Genomic DNA, 20,389 nt, shown 5'->3' on the forward strand with positions numbered 1-20,389 from the left:
TACTATCATGCAGCGTATCATCTTTTATGTGCATTGTAGCATACCAGCATTACTTTCTGTACAACTTCCAGTAAATCATTTGCTTCCATTGCTTCAGGTTATCAGAAAGGGTCTTTACTAGAGAAACTCTTAAGTTCAGTTTTAGAATACTCTGACTTTATGACTGCAAAAGAGCTTAATTCCCGGTTTTCTACTCTGAGTCAACACGTAAGAGAATTATGAAAGACCTTCTGGCTGTGTCTCTGTATTTATTTTCTGCCTCCAAAATCTTTCTCCTTCTCATCCATTATCCCTATTCTTCAAGTTTCTTCTCCAAGTATTTCTTTAATGACCTTCGTATTGCCTTCATTTTCCTCCGATGAGAGATGCAAAAATGGAATCTAGACTAGAGAAATAAGATAATCCCAACTTCAGTACTAGTAGCCCAACTCTTAAAAAAAATTGTAACAATTGTTTTTTCTTCCTTTTTTGAATTCCTCTACAAAAGTTTTTCTCATACTTCATTGTACCTCCTCCATTTCCTATGTTCTCATACTTCATTGTACCTCCTCCATTTCCTATGTTCCAACTTTTATCCCATCAAACTTTATCTCATTCCTGTTAGTATGAGATCCCAGATTTTGAAATGACTTCTTTCCCATTATTTCCATTGGAAGGAAGGGGAAGATTGGGCAGTCTCTTTGCCAAAGAAATGCTTGATCCAGTGTTTGTTTGGAGGGAGAAAAACTCACAGTAACAAAGCACCTCCCAATATTACACCTTCTGCTAGTAATATCAGAAATAGTGTGACCTCTTGATTCTCAGCCTTCTTTGGATCATCTTCTGAAAGAAGAAAGGGCAAAAAAGAAAGTGAATTTTGGAGAAGGAAATTAGTAACTTGAGAACTTTATCCATAAGAAGACTCTTTTTAACCTTAAAAATTGCCCTGTTCACCACTTACATCACTGTTCCCTGGTTATTCTGATCTTTATTAATTGCTTAGACTCCTAGGCTCTACAAAACTTTTTCTCTTACTGCCCCTAGCCTAATTTCTCCACCTTTAGTACAGCTTTTTCATTTCTAAGCTCTTCAGTTATCCAGTGCCTGGTAATTCATACTGGTACAAATTTTGTCCAGCATCTTAGCTCTTATTTGTGGCATTAGCATGACCTACAGAGAAGGTGATCAACAAATATTTGTGGAGTAAATCAATGAAGAACTCCTTGATCCCTGGCCTTTCAAAATGCCACACTGCAATCTTTGTTACCTGCACAATATTCTCCTTTGAAGCACCAAGTGGTGATGCGAAGACAGGTCCAACAATCCAGGATAGGACCTTCAGTCACGACTGAGAGAAGAAAGATAGTTGGAAGGGGGCCATGGCATGGAGTTTCCTTAGCTCAGACACCAAGTATGGATTAGATCTCAGGCATTTCCATTGGTTACATTGCTGTGACTTTCGTCTTCCCCTAGCAGTCAATTTTATTGATGGGTCAAAACCCTAAATAATTTAAGTCAGATCTCTGGGAAGAAGTAGGAAAATGATGGCTCAGCTTATATTGGTGCTTTGGGTTATAAACTCTACTATAGAAGGCCTCTTAGCACCTCTAAAATCTCTGCGGTGTCTGAGATTTTATAAAATATTTTTTGTTGTCAGAGATCGTTGACATTCCCCCTAGTAGCCAATAGCTCTAGGAATTGCATTCTCAATGTGACAAGTAGAAGAGATAGGGTCATATAGAGCACAGGAGATGGGAAAATATGGCTGAAACCTCAAGGCATCACATATACTGTACATACCACAATCTTCAGAACAAGGTAAAAGAGAATCAGAAAGATCTAATGAGCTTAGAATCAACTTAGTGTTTCCCATAGTTATCCCCAAGTCATCTTTATTTGGTTACCCATTAAGTTCCAGCCACCCCTCCACCCATTCTAAATTATTCTAATGTGAAATCACATTCCTCCTCTCACCCCTCATTTCCTATTCCTTTCACATAATTTCAGTGTTGTTAGATAGACATCTTATATTACCAACTTCAGAGAAGTTCTTTAATAGTTCTTTCAGTTTGGATTCCAGGTTTTGGCGGACATCGAGAAGCTTGACTTGAAGGATAAGGGCACCTAAAGGGGGATGGAAGGGACATCAGAAAATAGGGGTGGCCTATCCCTTCATAATTTAATCCTAATTGTTTTGCCTTGTTTTCCCCAGTGAATTTTTCTCATACTTTCTTGGGCAGTACAGTCTCTTAACACTGAAACAGTACCTCACCTTTCCATGTTTCATTGCTCAGTTTATAAAGTTCATTCTTCAGCCATGTTCTCAAATTGACATCCTTTTGAACAGCTAGAGAGGAAGGGTGAAGGAACATGTGGGAGAATAATTACATTTATGGAGGAAATTACGTGGGCCCAGGTGCTCTCTTCCCTACCTCCCTTCTCCCTTTAACCCCCCAAACTCTCAGGGACTCGAGCTTTGCTCACCCAACACCCAAAGCATCTTGTCACTGTGGGAGACCTTGAAGCTTAAATGGATCATCTTCTTAATCTGCCGTTCAAGCAGATGAGTTCAGCGAGGGACTTCTGAGGGTACCAGCTTTACCAGCAAGGACTTAATATCCTTGATGAATTTGGGGTCACATTCCAAACAGCCTTTGACCCCGTGGAAGGCTGCCAGGGACAGGGGCAGGAGCAAGAGCAGCCGCAGGTCCCCCATTTCCTTGCCCCGACCACCCTTGCCTCAAGATCAGGTTGTCCTGGCAACTAGTTCACCAAGTTCCCTTTCCTTCAAAACTCCAGGAATGAGAGTCTTGTCCTGGATAGTCTGACTCCACCTTCCCCTCGGTTTCCATCCCACTTCTAGGCAATCTCATTTCTCTAAGGATCTTCAGTTTTCTGACTTATCCTTCATTACAGAGAGAGGGAACTGCCAACTGGGGAGCAGATACCTGAGTTCTGAGTGTGGAACACACAGAGAGAGAGAGAAGACTTGTGCTCACACAAGCAGAGTTCCGTGCATGGAGATATCTCAGAAAAGTCTTTAACTCTGTCTTACTGTGTTCTTAGTAAATTCCCACACTCCTGCTGATCACTGAAGTAGTATCTCAATAGAAGTGGATGTTGGAAGAGATCGCTTAGGACTTTAGATTGCTTAACCCAAGCTCTGCTTTTATAGAAGAGGTAAGAAAAACTTGGAATATTGAGCTTCTTGGGGTCCCAGTCCCTGATGGTAGCAGTATTGTTGAAAATTAGCAATGGGGGTCTGCATATAATTGATAATCATTGATAATAATGATTTTGATACAATTGATAATTCCTCAGAAATTTAGGCTACCTTTGTTTGTAGGAATATTTCTCCAGCTATGCTCTGTAACCTTTTTATATATCATTCTTCTTTTAGAGAATCTGGAGCCAGGAGACTAGAAACAACAGTTGAGGAATACATAGTGATGAGTGAAACTCCAGTAATGTTCAGGGTTCTTTAACAGGCACCTCTTGAAAGTGCTGATGACACACTTTGTGTAACATATAAGAAAATAACTACAGTTATCATGGGCTGTGTTCTCAGGACACCTCCATGGAATGTGGACAAATAAACATGTTTTTCCTTCAGTTTAAGGCTCTTTGAATAAGAATTTTCTTTGTTATATGAAGAAATTAAGGCTGCTTTGCAGACTTTCCAGAGTACTAGTTACCTCTTTTATAATATATTGCATGTATGGCTGCGACCCCCTGGAAACTAGGAAACCCTGGGATCTTCAAAGGTTGATGGTAGATTTTAGATGTAAGGTATGGGAGAGTCCTGGAGTAGAAGGTTGTGAGGGAAGTTAAAAGAACTACCACTAATTATATGCCTTCCATGTGCCTGATTTTGTCTTAAAAGCACTGTAGATGGAATGTCCCAAGTCCTCATGGATGGCACAGCAATACTTGGAGAGATTATTTCCATTTTATAGATAAGAAACTGAGGCTTAAAATAATTCATTGGTTAGGGATCTGGATTCAAACTCATGTCTGTTTAACTCTAAACTCTATATACTTTATCTACTGCCTCAATATTTTCTGGGATAAAACAGAAAACAATCTCTTGGAATTTGATAAATTAGAAGATGGTGGGGGGGGAGGGAGTATAATTCAAATCCTTTGATGTTCCACTCTGGTTTTATGTTCCCTTGGCTAGATGATCTCATCTTTAGATGACCCCCAAAGGATTTTCACAGGCTGAGGTCTGAAGGTATGTGTGGTAATGGTATTAAAGTAACTCCGGAAACCAAAGTTGGAGACTCAGAGGGTTAAGAAACTTGGCAGGCAGGTGGCCAAGTATGAGGAAAGACTATTCTTCAAGAGAAAACACATGTTATAGATGAGATATTTTCCAGTTAACAATACGTGCCTTTACTTTTGGATTAGACAGCTTAAAGGGAACACTTTATCATACTACGGAATAATTCTACCTCATTCCATGGCACATTTTCTTGACCTTGACCTAGTGACCCATCTACCATTTTTGTTCTTGCTTTACCCTCCCAGCTTAATTTGCAATCCAAGATTTTTAGGATGAGAGAAAAAATAATTTGACTTTTGTATAGTCTTGGGAAGATTGGAAATAAACCATTTCCTAAACAGACAGGTAGAGCTTGAAATTGAAAGGTGCATGTAAAAGGGGAAACAGTGGAGGAACTATCATTTTCATGGAGTAAACAGTAGACAGAAAACAACAATGTGTGCTAAGGTAGAGAAAGAGATACACACAGAGGTCTGGGGAAGACAGAATAGCACTAAGTGTGGAGGAATTTTTTTAGAGAGGCTGGGTCCAGGAGACTAGAAACAATTAATGAATATATGGTTATGAGTGAGATCCAGTAATGTTCAGGAGCCTTTAGGGGAAGCATCCTGAAATTACTGATGATGGTGTATATAACATGTAAGAAAATAACCACAGTTAACATGGGCTAGTTCTTTGGATTTCGTATATGAAAAGTACTTTAGCTTTGGAAAAGAAGAGCTGTCTGGAAATTGATTAATAGTATAATGATCACATTACCTAATTAAAATAATAGTACTTGTGTCAGGGAGGCAAAAGGCTAACACCCAAATCCTAGAGTGGTTATTGCTAGTGTTTGGTTTGGATCGGCATCAAGGGGATATGATTTATGGTCGGTGTGAATGTGTAGAATAGCTACCTGAGCTCCGTATTTGCCTCAAATAGTATAAAAGATACATAACAGCACATGCATTCGTAATATTGTACCAAATATATATTTGCTTGTTTGTTGTTCTTACAGAGATAAGGTATTCATGGGCAGCGTTGTGTATTTTTTGTTGTTGTTGTTGTTGTACAGCACTATCAATTAGAGAGTCCCTCTTTTAAGGGCTAGAACCAGATGTGTTGTAACATTTGGCCTTTGTTACAAGTCATATAATGCACTGAGGTTTAAAATCTGAAGAACAAGTTTCATAAAGAAGAGCAAGAAGCTTCTCACGGTAATTTGCCCACGTTCCATGGTGGATCCCAGATCCATATAAAAAATAAAGATAATGAATCTCTGTCCCTAAAGCTTCTTACATCATCTTTTCTCCTGGGTTATCTGTCCCAGCTGAGCCCTGCTGCATTGCTTTTCTTATCGCTTCACTTGATTATCTACAAGTTTGTCAAATGATCCGGATATTTCTTATAGTCAGGTGATATTAACTTCTTTCCTGATTGTAAACTGAGACTAGGAAGCCATTATTTGATATTTGGCTATGTTATAAATTATCTTTCTAGGCAGTATAATAATCATAGGTTTAAATATTTAAATAATTACTATATGCCAGATATTTCACATGTAAAATAATTTCAATATTTTCTGTATTCCTGTTCATTTACATTCCATTGTCATTAAGCCAATCTCTCCATATTCTACTCATCTTTTAGGAAAAGTCATAAGGTTTGAGCCTGGAAAACTTTGAAGAAATCTCTACCTGATAGGAAATCAAACTAAAAGAGAGTTGATCCAATCAGTAGGGATTGTGGGAAGAATGAGGGGGAGAGAAGTAAAGGAAGCAGAAGATGTGTGTCACAACCTCTTCTCTCTGGGAAGGTCCCAGGAGGGAAGATATATTAGGTTAAAGGAAATAACGAGGGGAGAGAAGCTTTTGCCTTGCATCCTTTAGTGGCTCTGAAAACTACACCATTACCCACACACAGATAATAGTACCTAAGGAAAAGCCTGTAGGACTGGATAATAGAAGACACTCCTGAGACAGTGCCAGTTCCCACATGGCATGGAAAAACGAATATGTTCCCACTGGCTGCTAGGCAAGGATGTGCAAGTGAACTCAGGATCTGACTGGGGAACTTGCCAGTGTGTATCATTAAAGCTTTAGGTAAAGGGTCCTTTGTCTGAGATCTGGATAGCAAACCACACAGGCCAAGAAAGGAAAAGGAGTCTGCAGCAATCCCCAGGGCCTCAATGGGACCAAATTGTTAGGAAAGGCCACTAGACCACAAGGAAAGAGAGAACAGATTCGAAGTGTTCCACTTGCAGAGTTTCTCAGCAAACACTGCAAGAATAGTGAGAGGTAGGGTGGTACCAACTTTACCTTAAAGATACCAACACATTGTCAAAGAATGAAGCAGATATCCTCAAAGTTAAAAAAAAAAAAAAAGTGCTGTCATGCCAGGGAACACACATCAGTGAAGAAATTCACTGCAGAGTTCACTGAGGAAGAAAACTCAGGGGTTTTAAATACTAGAAAGAGAGTTCATTTTTAACATACTTGGTAAGATGGATTGAGTCCATAGTTAGGTAAAACAAGCTTGATTTTTCAGTGATTAGGAAGATATTTTAATTAGGCCCAAGAAAGGTCTAGCATCCCAGAGTTTCTCAGTGTTCATGGTTTCTTATCAGTTTCAGGAGGTTGAGCTAGCTAGGGTGGAAAATATAACAGTTTTATATCTCCTAAGTAGGTGCTGTTATAAATGGACAACTTTCCTCAACATGCTATGCACCCATGGGCCCCCTTCAACCATGGGGGTGGTTCATGAATTAACATAGGACCCCCACCTCCACATTCTTAGGTTCCGTTTTACATAGAAGCAGGGAAAGGGGGAAATATGAAAAAATGATTCCTCCAAAGGAAATTTAGTTAGCTTAAGAAAATGTTCAAATTTTGGGGTGGGATCAAATTTATCGTATTGTTCTAATATTTCTTTTTTTTCCTCTCCCCAGGGAGGTAAGAAGTAAGGTTTCCAGAGAAAGTTCAGACCAACTGTAGACTATGAAGAGGCTATGTATCCTTTGTATATCAGAGAGTAGTGTAAATAGGTGAGCTTGCAACATAAATGCCACAGTATTTAGTACTCACCACAAGTGTGCATTACTCTTTCCTTTACATAAAATATGAGCCTGATGTTCAGAGACGCTAAGGGAAGTGTTGAAGGTCACACACCTAGTAAGGGAAAAATTTGGGGTTGTAACAGACATTTGTCTGCCTTCAAAGTCCATGTGTTTCCAAAATACCAAAATGTCCCTTGAACAGAGTTAATTCAAGGTAAAAATCATCACCGCCTCTAATTAGCAAGAAGAGAGACCCTCAGGAAATTATTTTTGTGAGAAAAGAAAAATTATTTCTCATTTTAAACAATAAATGGAGTCTGTAATCCCAATAATCTTCTAATATTTCTTCTCACATCCAATTCTTTTTCTTCCTTTTAAGTTACTTGTATAGAGAATATGAAGAACATTTATGTTCAACTGTAGTTTCTTTGCTTGTCAATTGCAGTACTCAATTTTCTTTAATATTGTATATAAAAGGCATAGGTTTTAATCTAGTTTACCTTAAGTAAATACTAGTCAAATGTAGTACTACTCCTTTTCTCCCTTCAAATGAAATTAAAATACAATAATATAAACAGCTATAAGAACACAATATCCAATAACAAGAAGTAACATCGTTGAATGCATAATCTGTGTCAAATAGTGTATATTCTTTACATGCATGATTTTATAAAATCCTCATGCTAAGAGATTGGTACTATCAGCCCCACTTAGAGATGGGAGAACTGAGAGGGAGTAAAGTACTTTGCACTAGAGCACAGAGCTCTGAGGTGGTATAGCTTGCATTCTTTTCTTTTATCTGTTTCACTTAAGTTTATTCACCTATTATTGCATGTGTGACAGTAAAGAGCCACTTCTCCTTTCTACAAAAGAACAGTTACATAGAAAGCCATTTATACCTAAGGTCCTGATTTTATAGGCTAAGGATATACAGTAGTTCATATTCTTTTTGGTTCTGTTTCCAAACCATAGTCTGAAATTGTCCACTTCTTTCCTTCTCAGATTCCACCACCACAGTGCAAACCACTATCGCCTCTTACCTGGAGAGTATTACAATATCCTCTCCTAACTGGCCTCCCAGTCTCACTTCTTGCCCCACATGTCCATTCTTCCCACAGAGACCAGAGTGGGCTTATAAAAATGTAAATCAGGTCATTCCCATTCTCTGTTTCTGTAACTTTCCACTGCACTGAGAACAAACAAGCTGGCCTGCAGGGCCTTCTATGATATGATGTGGCACATGTCCAGATGGCTGTGTCCATCTTGGGCCACTCTCCCTCACACCTCTTAGGCTCCAGGCTGGCCTCCTCTCACGGCTGAGCGCTCGCTATTCCATAAGCCGGGAGCTCTGTTATCTCACATCTCCATGGCTGGCTTCTGCTCATCCTTTAGACTCCAGCTAAGTGTCACCTCCTCAGAACGTCCTCTCTGACTACCCTTTCTACAAATACCTCTGCCTTCCCTCATTCCAATTCTGCTATTTTCGTTTTTGAAGTATAGTTGATGTACAATATTATATAAATTACAGGTCTGCAATATAGTGCTTCATAATTTTGAAAGGTTATACTCCATTTATAGTTATTATAAAATATTGTCTGTATACCCTGTGTTGTATAGTGTATCCTTGTAGCTCACTTTATACAAAATAGTTTGTACTTCTTAATCCCCTACCCCTGTATTGCCCCTCCCCCATTCCCTCTCCCCACTGGTAATGACCAGCTTATTCTCTGTATCTATGAGTTTGCTTTTTTGTGTTATTCAGTAGTTTGTTGTGTCTTTTGGATTCCACATGTAAGTGATATCATACAGTATTTGTCTTTGTCTAAATTATTTCACTTAGCATAACATCCTCGAAGTCCATGTTGTCTCTAATGGCAAAATTTCATTTTTTATGGCTCAGTAGTATTCCATTGTATATATATGTACCACATCTTTATCCATTCATCGTCGATGGGCACTTAGGTTGCTTCCATATCTTGGCTATTGTAAATAATGCTACTATGAACATTGGTGTGTGTGTATCTTTTCGAATTAGTGTTTTTGACTTTTTAAGGTATATACCCAGGAGTAGAATTGCAGGGTCATATGGTAGTTCTATTTTTAGTTTTATTGAGAAACCTCCATACTGTTTTTCACAGTGGCTTCACCAATTTACATTCCCACCAACAGAGTACAAGGGTTCCCTTTCCTACACATCCTCTCTAATATTTATTTGTGGTCTTTTTGATGATAGCCATTCTGACAGGTGTGAGGTGATATCTCATTGTGGTTTTGATTTTCATTTCCCTGATGATTAGCAGTGTTGAGCATCTTTTCATATGCCTGTTGGCCATATGCGTGTCCTCTTTAGGAAAATGTCCTTTCAGGTCTTCTGCCTATATTTCAATCAGGTTGTTTGTTTCTTTGATGTTGAGTTGTATGACCTGTTTATATATATATAGGATATTAACCCATTATCGATCATATCATTTGCAAATATTTTCTCCCATTCAATAGGTTTTTTCATTTTGTCAGTGGTTTCCATTGCTGTGCAAAAGCTTTTAAGTTTAATTAGGTCCTATTTGTTTATTTTTGCTTTTATTTCCTTTGCTTTAGGAGACAGATACAAAAAAATATTGCTACGATTTATGTCAAAAAGTGTTCTGCCTATGTTTTCTTCTACGAATTTTATGGTTTATGGTCTTAGATTTAGGTCTTTAATCCATTTTGAGTTTATTTTTGTGTATGGTGTGAGAAAATGTTCTAATTTTATTCTTTGACATGCAGCTGTCCAATTTTCTCAGTACCACTTATTGATGGGGCTATCTTTTCTCCATTGTATAGTCTTGCCTCCATTATTGTAGATTAATTGAAGATAAGTGTGTGCATTGTTCCATGTACACTTGAAAAGAATGTGTATTCTGTGGCTTTCAGGCAGAATGCTCTCTATATATGAATTAAGTCCCTCTGGTCTAATGTGTCATTTAAGGCCAGTGTTTCCATATTGATTTTCTGTCTGGATGATCTGTCCATTGATGTAAGGGGGTGTTAAAGTCCCCCATTATTATTGTGTTACTGCCAATTTCTCCTTTTATGTCTGTCAATATTTACATTATATACAGTAAGTCCCCTACATATAAACCTTCAAGTTGTGAACTTTCAAAGATGTGAACGTGCGTTCCATCAACATCAGGAGTGAGTGAAATTGCAGCTTGCCCTTCATCTCCTAGTGCTGAAGATCCTTCAGCTCTACCATGTCCCACCTCCTCTCCCTTCTCCAGTCAGTAACCCTTCTTGCCTGTTCACTTGATGACAGCCCTTGTATGCCTGCTCTTTTGCTGTACTACTGCACTTTTCAAGGTACTGTACTGTAAGATTAAAAATTGTTTTCTTCTCATGTGTGGCTTTTTTTATGTATTATTTGTGTGAAGAGTATTATAAACCTATTACAGTACAGTGCTATATAGCCAATTGTCTTAGTTGGATACCTAGGCTAACTTTGTTGGACTTATGAACAAATTTGACTTATGAACACGCTCTTGGAATGGAACTCATTCATATGTAGGGACTTACTGTATTTAGTTGCTCTTGTGTTGGGTGCATATATATTAACAATTGTTATATCTTCTTCTTGGATTGATCCCTTGATCATTATGTATTGTCCTTCTTTGACTCTTTTAAGTCTTTATTTTAATATTTATTTTATTTGATGTAAGTATTCCTACTCCAACTTTCTTTTGATTTCCATTTGCATGGAATACATTTTTCCATCCCCTCACTTTCAGTCTGTTTATGTCTTTAGATCTGAAGTGAGTCTCTTGTAGGCAGTGTATATATATGGGTCTTGTTCTTGTATCCATTTAGCCACTCTTTTCCCTTTCTTCTCTTGTTCTCTTGCCTTGTGATTTGATGACTATCCTTAGTGTTATGTTTTTCTTTTTTGTGAGTATATCTATTATAGATTTTGGTTTGTGGTTACCATGAGGTTTCTATGTAGCAATCTTGCTATATATATGATTGTTTTAAGTTGCTGATCTCCTAATTTCAAATGCATTTTAAAAATGTACTATCCTCCTCTCATGATTTGTACTATTTGTACTATCCTCCTCTCATGATTGCTGTTTTTTCTATCATATCTTATGCGTAATTGTTTTGTGTATCCCTTAACTGCTTATTGTGGATATAGATGATTTTACTACTTTTGTCTTTAAACTTTCTATTAGTTTTGTGTGTAGATGATTTCCTACCTTAACTGTATGTTTGCCTTTACCTATGAGTGTATTCATTTCATAATTTTCTTGTTCTTGTTGTGACCTTTTCTTTTTCATCTCGAGAAGTTCCTTTAACATTTGTTTTAAAGCTGGTTTGGTAGTGATGAACTGTTTTAGCTTTTGCTTTTCTGTAAAGCTTTTCATCTGTCCATCAGAATGAATGAGAACCTTGCTGAGTAGGGTATTCTTGGTTGTAGGTTTTTCCCTTTCATCATTTTAAATATATAGTGCCAGTCCCTTCTGGCCTGCAGGATTTCTGCTGAAAAACCAGCTGATAGCCTTATGGGAGTTCCTTTGTATTTGCTGCTTTTCCATTGCTGCTTTGAATAGTTTATCTTTAATTTTCATTTTAATTACAATGTGTCTTGGTGTGTTCCTCTTTGGGTTAATCCTGTATGGGACTCTCTGTGCTTCCTGGACTTGGGGTGACTGTTTCATTTCCCAGGCTAGGGATGTTTTTAGCTTTTATGTCTTCAAATATGTTCTCAGGCCCTTTCTCTCTCTCTTCTGGCTTCTGGGACCCCTGTAAAGTGAATATTAGTGTGCTTGATGTTGTCCCAGAGGTCTCTTAAACTGTCTTCATTTCTTTTCTTTTTTTTTTTTTTACTCTGTTCAGCTTCAGTGATTTCCACTACTCTGCCTTTTACCTCATTGATCATTTGTATCATTTACCCTACTCTTTATTTCTTATAGTGTATTTTTCCTTCTATTTAGTGTATTCTTTATCTCTGCTTGGTTCTTTATATTTTCTGATTCTTTATTAAAAACTTCTAACTTCTTGCTCTGTGCATATATTCTTCTCCCAAGTTCTTTGATTATCTTAACAATCATTACTCTGAACTTCTTCTCAGATAGATAGTCTGTCTACACTTCACTTAGTTGTTCTTTGGGGTTTTATCATGTTCCTTCATCTGGAACATGTTTCTCTGCTGCCTCATTTTGTCTAAGTCATTTTGTATTTTTCTGTATTTGGTAGGTTAGTTGCATTTCCCAACCTTGGAAAGGTGGTTTTCTCTAGGAGTCATCCTATGCATCCCTGAAGTGGACTCCCGTCTGGTCACCAGAGCTATATGCTCTAGGGGTTCTACTAATGAGGGATGTATGGGTCCTTCCGTTGTAGTGAATTGGCTATGTGGACAGCCTGGTAGGCTTGATTGGCTCCTAGTCTGGTTGGTTGCCAGACCCTGCCATGTGTGGAGGCTGTTGGCTGCTGTTTGGTAGGGCCTGGTTATGAGGCGGCTGAAGCGGAACCGCATGGAGCCTTGGGGCTAGTGCTGGCTCACTGGTGGGCAGAGTCAGGGTCCAGTGTGCCTGCTCACTGGTGGATGAAGCCAGGTCTTGGGATTAACGCCAGACTACTGGCAGGCAGAGATGGGTCCTGCAGTCTGGCTTCCAGGCCCAGGAATCCCAAAGCTGGTGTCAGATGATCGCTGGTGTGGAGGGGGCGTTTCCTGATGCAGTTGGGTACAGGGTCCTGGGTGTCCCAAAGCTTGTGTCGGCCATGCTTGGTCCCAGTTCATCCCAGGGCAGGGTCTGACCTGCTGTGGGCCGGCTGATTCTGCAGGCTGGGATATCTTAGTTTTTGTGGATCTGGTGTCTGCCCCCTGGTGGGTGAATCTGCTCCAGAGGCTAGAGGAGGCTTCCTGGAGGATAGGACCAGTGCCTGTCTGCTGGTGTGTGGCACCAGGTCCTGTCCTGTGGTGAGCAGGACTGTGTCTAGAGGCATGTCTAGAGGTGGCTCTGGGCTCAGGAAGTTTTTAGGTGGCCTGTCTGGTGATGGTTGGGGCTGTGTCCCTGTCTAGGTAATTGCTTGGCCTGAGGCCTACTACCACTGGTTCCTACAGGCTGTTGGGTAGGGCCAGATCTTGGTGCTAAAAAGCTAGAGGGAGAATTCCACAATGGCGCCTGCCTGCATCAGTGTCCATGCTGTAGAAGAATCTCCCATGAATGGCTGCCACCAGTGTCTGTCTCCAGGATAAGCCATAGCTGCCCCCCACCTCTCTGGGGGACACTCCAAGACCAGCAGGCAGGTCTGGACCAGGCTCCTGTCAAATTACTGCTTTTGTCCTGGGTCTTGGAAGCTGTGAGAGACTTTGTGTGCTCCCTTTAAGAGTGAAGTCTTTATTTCCCCCAGTCCTTTGGAACTCCTAAAATAAACCCCCACTGGCCTTCGAAGCCAGGTGCTTTGGAGGCTTGTCTTCCCGGTGTAGGACCCCTGGGCTGGGGAACTGGACATGGGGCTCAGAACTCTCACTCCTGTGGGAGAACCTCTACAACATAATTATTCTTTAGTTTGTGAGTCACCCATCCGGGAGTATGGGACTTGATTACATTGTGAGTCCGCCCCTCCTACCCATCTCGTGTGGTTCCTTCTTTATGTCTTAAGTTGTATAAGATCTTTTCTGTTAGGTTTCAGACTTTTTTCTTGATGGTTGTTCTGCAGATAGTTGTGATTTTGGTGTGCTCATGAGAGGAGGTGAGCTCAGGGCATTTCTACTCTGCCATCTTGACCCTGGCCCTAGAGCTTGCATTCTTAACCCCATTTGAATGATTCTCTATTTATATTCTTTTAGTCACTAAACTCCCTCTTACCCTTTATTAGTCAATTTTTTTTTAAAGTCCCCTACTCCTGTGCCTAATGAATCATCATGTTTCTGAAAAACTGACACTTAGTGGGTGAGGCATTGTGGCCTAACATATGGCATTGCACTCAGTTCTAATTCTGGTCCTTGTAGAAACAGATTTCTCTTCAAAGTATAGAGTCAAGGGGGAAACTCTTAGTTGAATTTACCTATGTGGTCACTACCCTTTAACAATTAATCTTATTGTTGATGATTCCTTTGCATTAAACTCCCTTTCATTAATATAAAAATTACATTTGGACCTTTCTCTGTTTGCAGAGTTTTATTTGTTATCTTGTCTTGAAATGATTGAGTTTCCTCTTAATTTTTTCTAATATGCTACGTAAATATTTTCCGCTTAAATACACCCTCATTTCAGTACTACAGCTGTATTGGGTTATTGATCCATTCACAATAAATTCTGTTATATCTTGCAGGGTCTTCTGAAAAAGGGTCTGACGAAAATTTACTATATACCTATTTACTACCTAATGACCTAAGAGGAAGCTGAATGGGTCAACCCTGAGGCAGGAAGGTTTCAATTCAATGAAAGAAAGAGCACTTGGTGAAAGCATTACTCACTTTAACTATTGGAATGAGCTACTAAGGAAGGTGTGGAATCTCCTTTCCTAGAGGAGATTAGTGTTCACCTCTGTCAGTGTTGGCACTCTTGCCTAGGGATTTGGGCTTAATCGAATGGGTTCCTCCTAGCTGACACAGCTGCTATCATATACAGAGAATGATAACTTGAAAAGTATATTTCATATTAATTTTTCCTTAAATTTAGTACAAGTTTAACAGCAGATATGTGTTCAATTTCTTTTTCAAAGAATGGTAATTATGGTATTATGTACAGTGAATGGGAAAACAGTTTGTCAAGTTCCATATTCTGTAAATTATTATTTTTTGGCATAAATATATTCACCAAGAGGAATTCTAGAAACCAACCCAAATTGGTTTTTAACTGGTAAGGGAAATAGTTTAGAGAAATATAAAATGTTTTTCAGTTGCAGCTATTTGAGAATTTTACCATTTCATTTTCTTTCCCTGGTGCAGTAAGAGAAGATCTTGACAAAATGTGCATTGACCACTTTTCATTTATGCCAGGTTTAGCTCTATGTCTGAAGGGCATATGTGATAAATTGGTCATATATTATCTCATTTACAGTCTGAGTTTTATGAGCTCCTGTAAAAACAATTACCATATATACATTTTACAATAAATGGGCAAAGTGGCTGCAAACAATATGGAAAAGTCAATAATTAATTTCAGATTTCCAAATGTAGCAGAGACGCTGGAGCTTTCTCTTCTTTTCAAAAGAGATGGTTTCTTTGTTAGGAATATGCAAGCATGTTAATTCATTACTCTGTGGTTTCTCTTTTTCCAAAGCTTGTCGAATGCCTAATTTATGTGCAAGGCTGAAAGCTGTTTAAACGGATAATATGCCTCCTTCATGAGAAATACCACCGCTTTATGCTCCATTAAATGCAGACGTTGACTCTAAGATACATACCAATTATTTCTTTCCAGAAACAGCAGCATAGTTTTTTTTCAACACAGGACAACAGATTATTGCAGGCTGCTATTAATCTCTACATAGTCCACAGAATACACAGGACACTAGGGAGAAAACAATTGAGTAGCTATTTTAACATTTGCAAAAGTACTATATGGAGAAAAAATAAAAGGAAGATGCTTCTCTGTTTGCTGCCCATAACATATTTCAATTCTCCTCAGAAAGATAAAAAAAGACACTTAAATTAATCAATAATGACCTGCTGTTGTTGAAGCAGTGCCTGTGGATGAGCACAGATGGGTCTTTATCTGGCAGATCTTTATTTTCCCCAACATCATGTATGGCTGACCACTCTACAGTCCTTCTACATGCTCTATTAGTTGGGTGGTGCAGTTAGTGAAATGCCTATTAACATCCTTAAATGGGTTATTTTATGACAACAGCATTGTTTGGTGTATGATAATGGACCAATTTTCATAGTTAAAGCCAGAAGAATACACTAGTACCTCAGCATAACCCGTCGTAGGCTAGAATTTAATATAATGGCTGTGGATCATTTTGGAGAGTATGAATCACTATAATTTACAGGACTGTTTACAAAACTAGTGACACTGATACTGGTCCATGTATCTGATACTGGTCCATGTATCAAAGTTCAAGTATTTTAATAGTGAAAAGCCAGTAACCAAGTTATTTGTGTAAAAATTTTAACTTTTCTCATTCATCTAGTCAAAAATATTTGGGTGCCTCCTGTTTAACTTTTATTCAACAAGTATTTATTGAACACTTACCAGTAGTATCAACAAAAATAAAGTGGAGACAGAAATGCCTCTGCCTTTACAGAGCTTGGACTCAAGTATAGTGCTGATATTTTAATCTAAATGGATTTTCTTTTTTGTGCGCTAGTGGCATATTTTTGGTTTCCTTCCTCCTTCCTTCCCTCCCCCCTTCCCTCCTTCTCTCCCTCCCTTCCTTCCATCTATCTTCCCATCTATTTTTTTTTTTTTTTAATTAGCGATCCCCTTGTTTCTGAATGGGGATTTCACTCTGCTCTGTCCAAATGGAGAAACATTTGGGCAGCATGGTTCACAGATCAGTGAGCCCCAGATTAGTTTAAGCTAATTAGTTTATTTCATTCCCCCAGAAATTTCACGGATAAGTAAACCATTCAGAGTTCATGAGATACTGGCAAACTAGTGGAAGGCTTTGGGGAAAAGACATTTCCTACTTCTTCCTCAGGAACTACCAGAAGAAACTTTGTCCTCCAAGACTTAGTGATATAAAAATATGAACACTGAGCTGCAACTAACAGAGGTAATTTTGGAACTGGCCCTTAACTGCTTCATGAGAGCTGATTGTATAACCCATCCTGGATTCAGTTATATACATTGATAGCTTCAAATGGCCATGGCTGTGTTGGGACTATTTACACCACAGAAATCACAGATACTACAAATGAAGGCTTTTTTTCTTTTCCTTTAACTTTTTCCTTTCCCCCTCCCCTCCCCTCCCCTCCCCTCTCCCTCTCCCTCTCCTCTCTTCCCTCCCTTCCTTTCTTTTTCTCTCTTTTTTCTTTTTAGAGGTAGCTACAGAGAGTCCATAGTGTGGAGACAAGGAGACAGCATGAGGCCAGTGGAGAGCTTGAGAGAAAATGGGTCTTGTTAATATAATTTGAACTATTAGAACAAGCTTTACTGGAAACCTGCCGTACTTTTGGAGTTTTTAGTGATGTAAGCATATAACGTGCCCACAAAATAACAAAAGTTTCATGGTCAGTGTACATTATTTTTTGAAGGTAGAACATTCTAAATTAACATTATTCAAAGTGTGTTCTTAGATGCTAATTGAGATTCCATAAAAAATGGAATATGCATACTGGGACTCATCAGAGAGGGGTTGAAAAATTCGAATATGTAACTGCTTCTCAAGATACATCTAGTAAACTCAGGAGGTTGATAATTTGGAAGAGACAGTTTAATTGTTGAAGACTTGTTGCCTGCAGAGGTAAAGGTTAAGTAATTAAGCAATATGTGTTATTGACCTAATAAGCACTTATTTCAATGATCAGATCTACTCCACTACAAGTTGTAAATTATATTTGCTAGGTATTACTCCAGTAAAAATTTCAAAGCCACATCTGTAATTCTATACTAGGTACTATCCATCTAGGCAGTGAGTTGAAGAGCTGAGACTAAAGGAAAAGAAAAATCTAAAATAGCAGTGTGGTCAAATTGAAATTTCTGTTTTAATATGACCAGGAAGCAGTGGAGTCACTTGATTCTACTCAGGCTAAAATAAAATATTTAGTGAGTCTCAACAATCAACAAATAACTTCATATTATTATTAATTGATTAAAGGTCAAAAGTAAGAAACTATACCTAAAATATGATACAACAAATTATTAATAGGGAAACACTTGTATACTTTCTAAAGCTAATTTTTTATGATTTTTGGTGAATTTATTGACAATATTAGCGGTGGAGTTAGATCTTAAGTATTTAATGAAGTCCTGATATGTGTGAGACACTTTCGTTTTCATGACAACCTGATGGACAAATGTCTGATGTTCTCCATTTATTAAGTGAAGAAATTGAACCTTCAAAAGGAAAAATATCTTGTCAAAGCTTATGTGTCCTGTGAGAGCAAGAGTTTGGGTCTAATTCCAGTGCCCATACATAGCTGAATTAGATTACACCGACTAAATATCTTGATGCGTATTTAATCTTAGCCCAATCAAAAGGATAAATGGATGCAGGAGGGATGAAAAGTAGAGGGGAGAGTATTTTTAGTTTCATTTAGATGATGGAGAATATGAAACAGAGGACAAACCACTGAGATGGTTGAACTAATTCTCACACGTATCCGAGTTGAATTATAAAACATTTTATGACAATGCTTATAGGAATCTGGAAGTTTGTTCTTTAGTGTAGATTGGTACTTGGAAAATAAGGATAGAGTAGAGGAAAAGCTCAAACATGTGGTGATACTTACCTGACCTTTAATGTGTGGATTAAATAAGGAGTTTTTTGTTAGGATGAAATAATCAAGTACTGCAATGTCACAGTATCAAAGAGATGACTCAGAGGAATTTGGAAAACCAGAATTATTTCATCAAAATAGCCTTTCAAGTACTATTATATGACCTTGGACAAGTCGTTTTATCCTTAGTGGCCTAATAAGATTTTGCATCTGTGACATGAGAATAATAAAACATACCTCATAAGGTCATTGTGAGGATTAAATGGGATGATAATGAACTAAAAATAGTACCTGGTGCTTATTAAATGTAAATGATGATTTAGTGTTGTTGTTATTGTTATTACAAATAATACAAAGTGTTTTTCCTGGCTTTCTCATTTAGTAGCTGTAAGATCCTACACAAATAATTGGATCTCAGTCTTAGTTTTTTTCATTTGTACAAATTCTAATATACTATCATGTTGATCTTTCAGTGTTGTGCTTTGAGTATTAAACTGAACAATGCATATAAAAGCACTTCATAAAATATAAATTGGGGAGTGATATCTTCATGATGCCCTCACTACAAAATCCTATGGATCTTCTAAGTCCACATCATTGTGGCTTCTGTAGCATTTGGCAAAGAAGGATGCAATCTTTTACTTAAAAGCATAATTTACTTTTTTCTCAATTTTCTACTCATCTCCTCCATTCCTGTCTGAACAGCTCTTTTCATTTTCCTCTGCAGAATGCAGTTTTGTTCTTGACCTCTGAATTGGATGTTCCGCAGGGTTCCCCTCAACCCCCTAATATTCTATAGTTAATCTGTACTACTTCTATGACTTTTGACATCCCTATCTATACCCACATATCTGCATCCTGAAATGAAATTTACCAAATGGGGCTTGTCAAAGACTAAATTTTTAGTGATTTTCAAAATATATCAAATAAGCTTTATAAAGCTATATCCAACCCCGTTATTCCATTAGATATAGATATAGAAGTAGCTAAGCTGTAGTATCAGGCACCACTAAAATGACATATTTATCACAGTTCATGGCTGTAGGCTTTTGGGAGAAATAAGTAGCCTCAGAGGACAAACTAAGCAAACCCAGCCTAATTCAGTTATGGCAGAGATCATTTTGGCATCTAATTTATAGCATCTTCCTCATCCACTTTTTTACTTATAAAATGTTTATTTAGCATTTATTGTGTGTAGAATACTGAGTTTTCTGAAGGAACAGAGAGATGGTCCTAGGGTGTGAGGAGGATCATTTTTAGTTTCAAGTTGTTGCATATTTTATGTCCTATTCTTACTCCTTGCACTAGCTTTAACTTTTGGGTTCTCATAAATACGTGTTACACTGAGGAATAACGATCCTTTTGTAAATATTCAGTCAGTCAAATAATCTGCTTCTGATTTGAAGTAGGTCTGAAAGAAGAAAAACATTAACTCCAAGTGAAAATTAATATGCAAGTCTGAATTGAGAAAGTAATTTTCTTCTAATTTGGAGGATAACTCTTCTTAGGAAGATTGTTACTTACCATTTGGAAACTGCTGATTTTATGCAAGGTCATAATAAAAAAGTACATCAAAGTTAAATTGGCATATGAGTAGCTGACCTGTCTAGTATACTAGATACACATATTACTTTATATATGTAAAGCATGGAAACCAGTTTTCAAATAGTTTCCTCATTTCAAGCTGCAAAACTCCTCAGACAGAAAGGACAGTAAAATT

The 20,389-nt window shown here is 38.1% G+C and overlaps 1 protein-coding gene across 1 annotated transcript; it reads right to left on the reverse strand.

The window, feature by feature from the left end:
• Positions 1-248: 248 nt before the first annotated feature.
• On the reverse strand, positions 249-2,695 carry IZUMO3 (IZUMO family member 3). The gene is given in 8 exon segments (XM_030830296.1): positions 249-295; positions 298-380; positions 732-822; positions 1,247-1,327; positions 1,780-1,797; positions 2,014-2,103; positions 2,252-2,326; positions 2,464-2,695. Coding segments are annotated over 8 exon segments (717 nt in total).
• Positions 2,696-20,389: the final 17,694 nt, after the last annotated feature.

The sequence above is a fragment of the Globicephala melas genome, chromosome 6 (assembly GCF_963455315.2).
Source record: "Globicephala melas chromosome 6, mGloMel1.2, whole genome shotgun sequence".
In the NCBI taxonomy this organism is placed as follows: Eukaryota; Metazoa; Chordata; class Mammalia; order Artiodactyla; family Delphinidae; genus Globicephala; species Globicephala melas.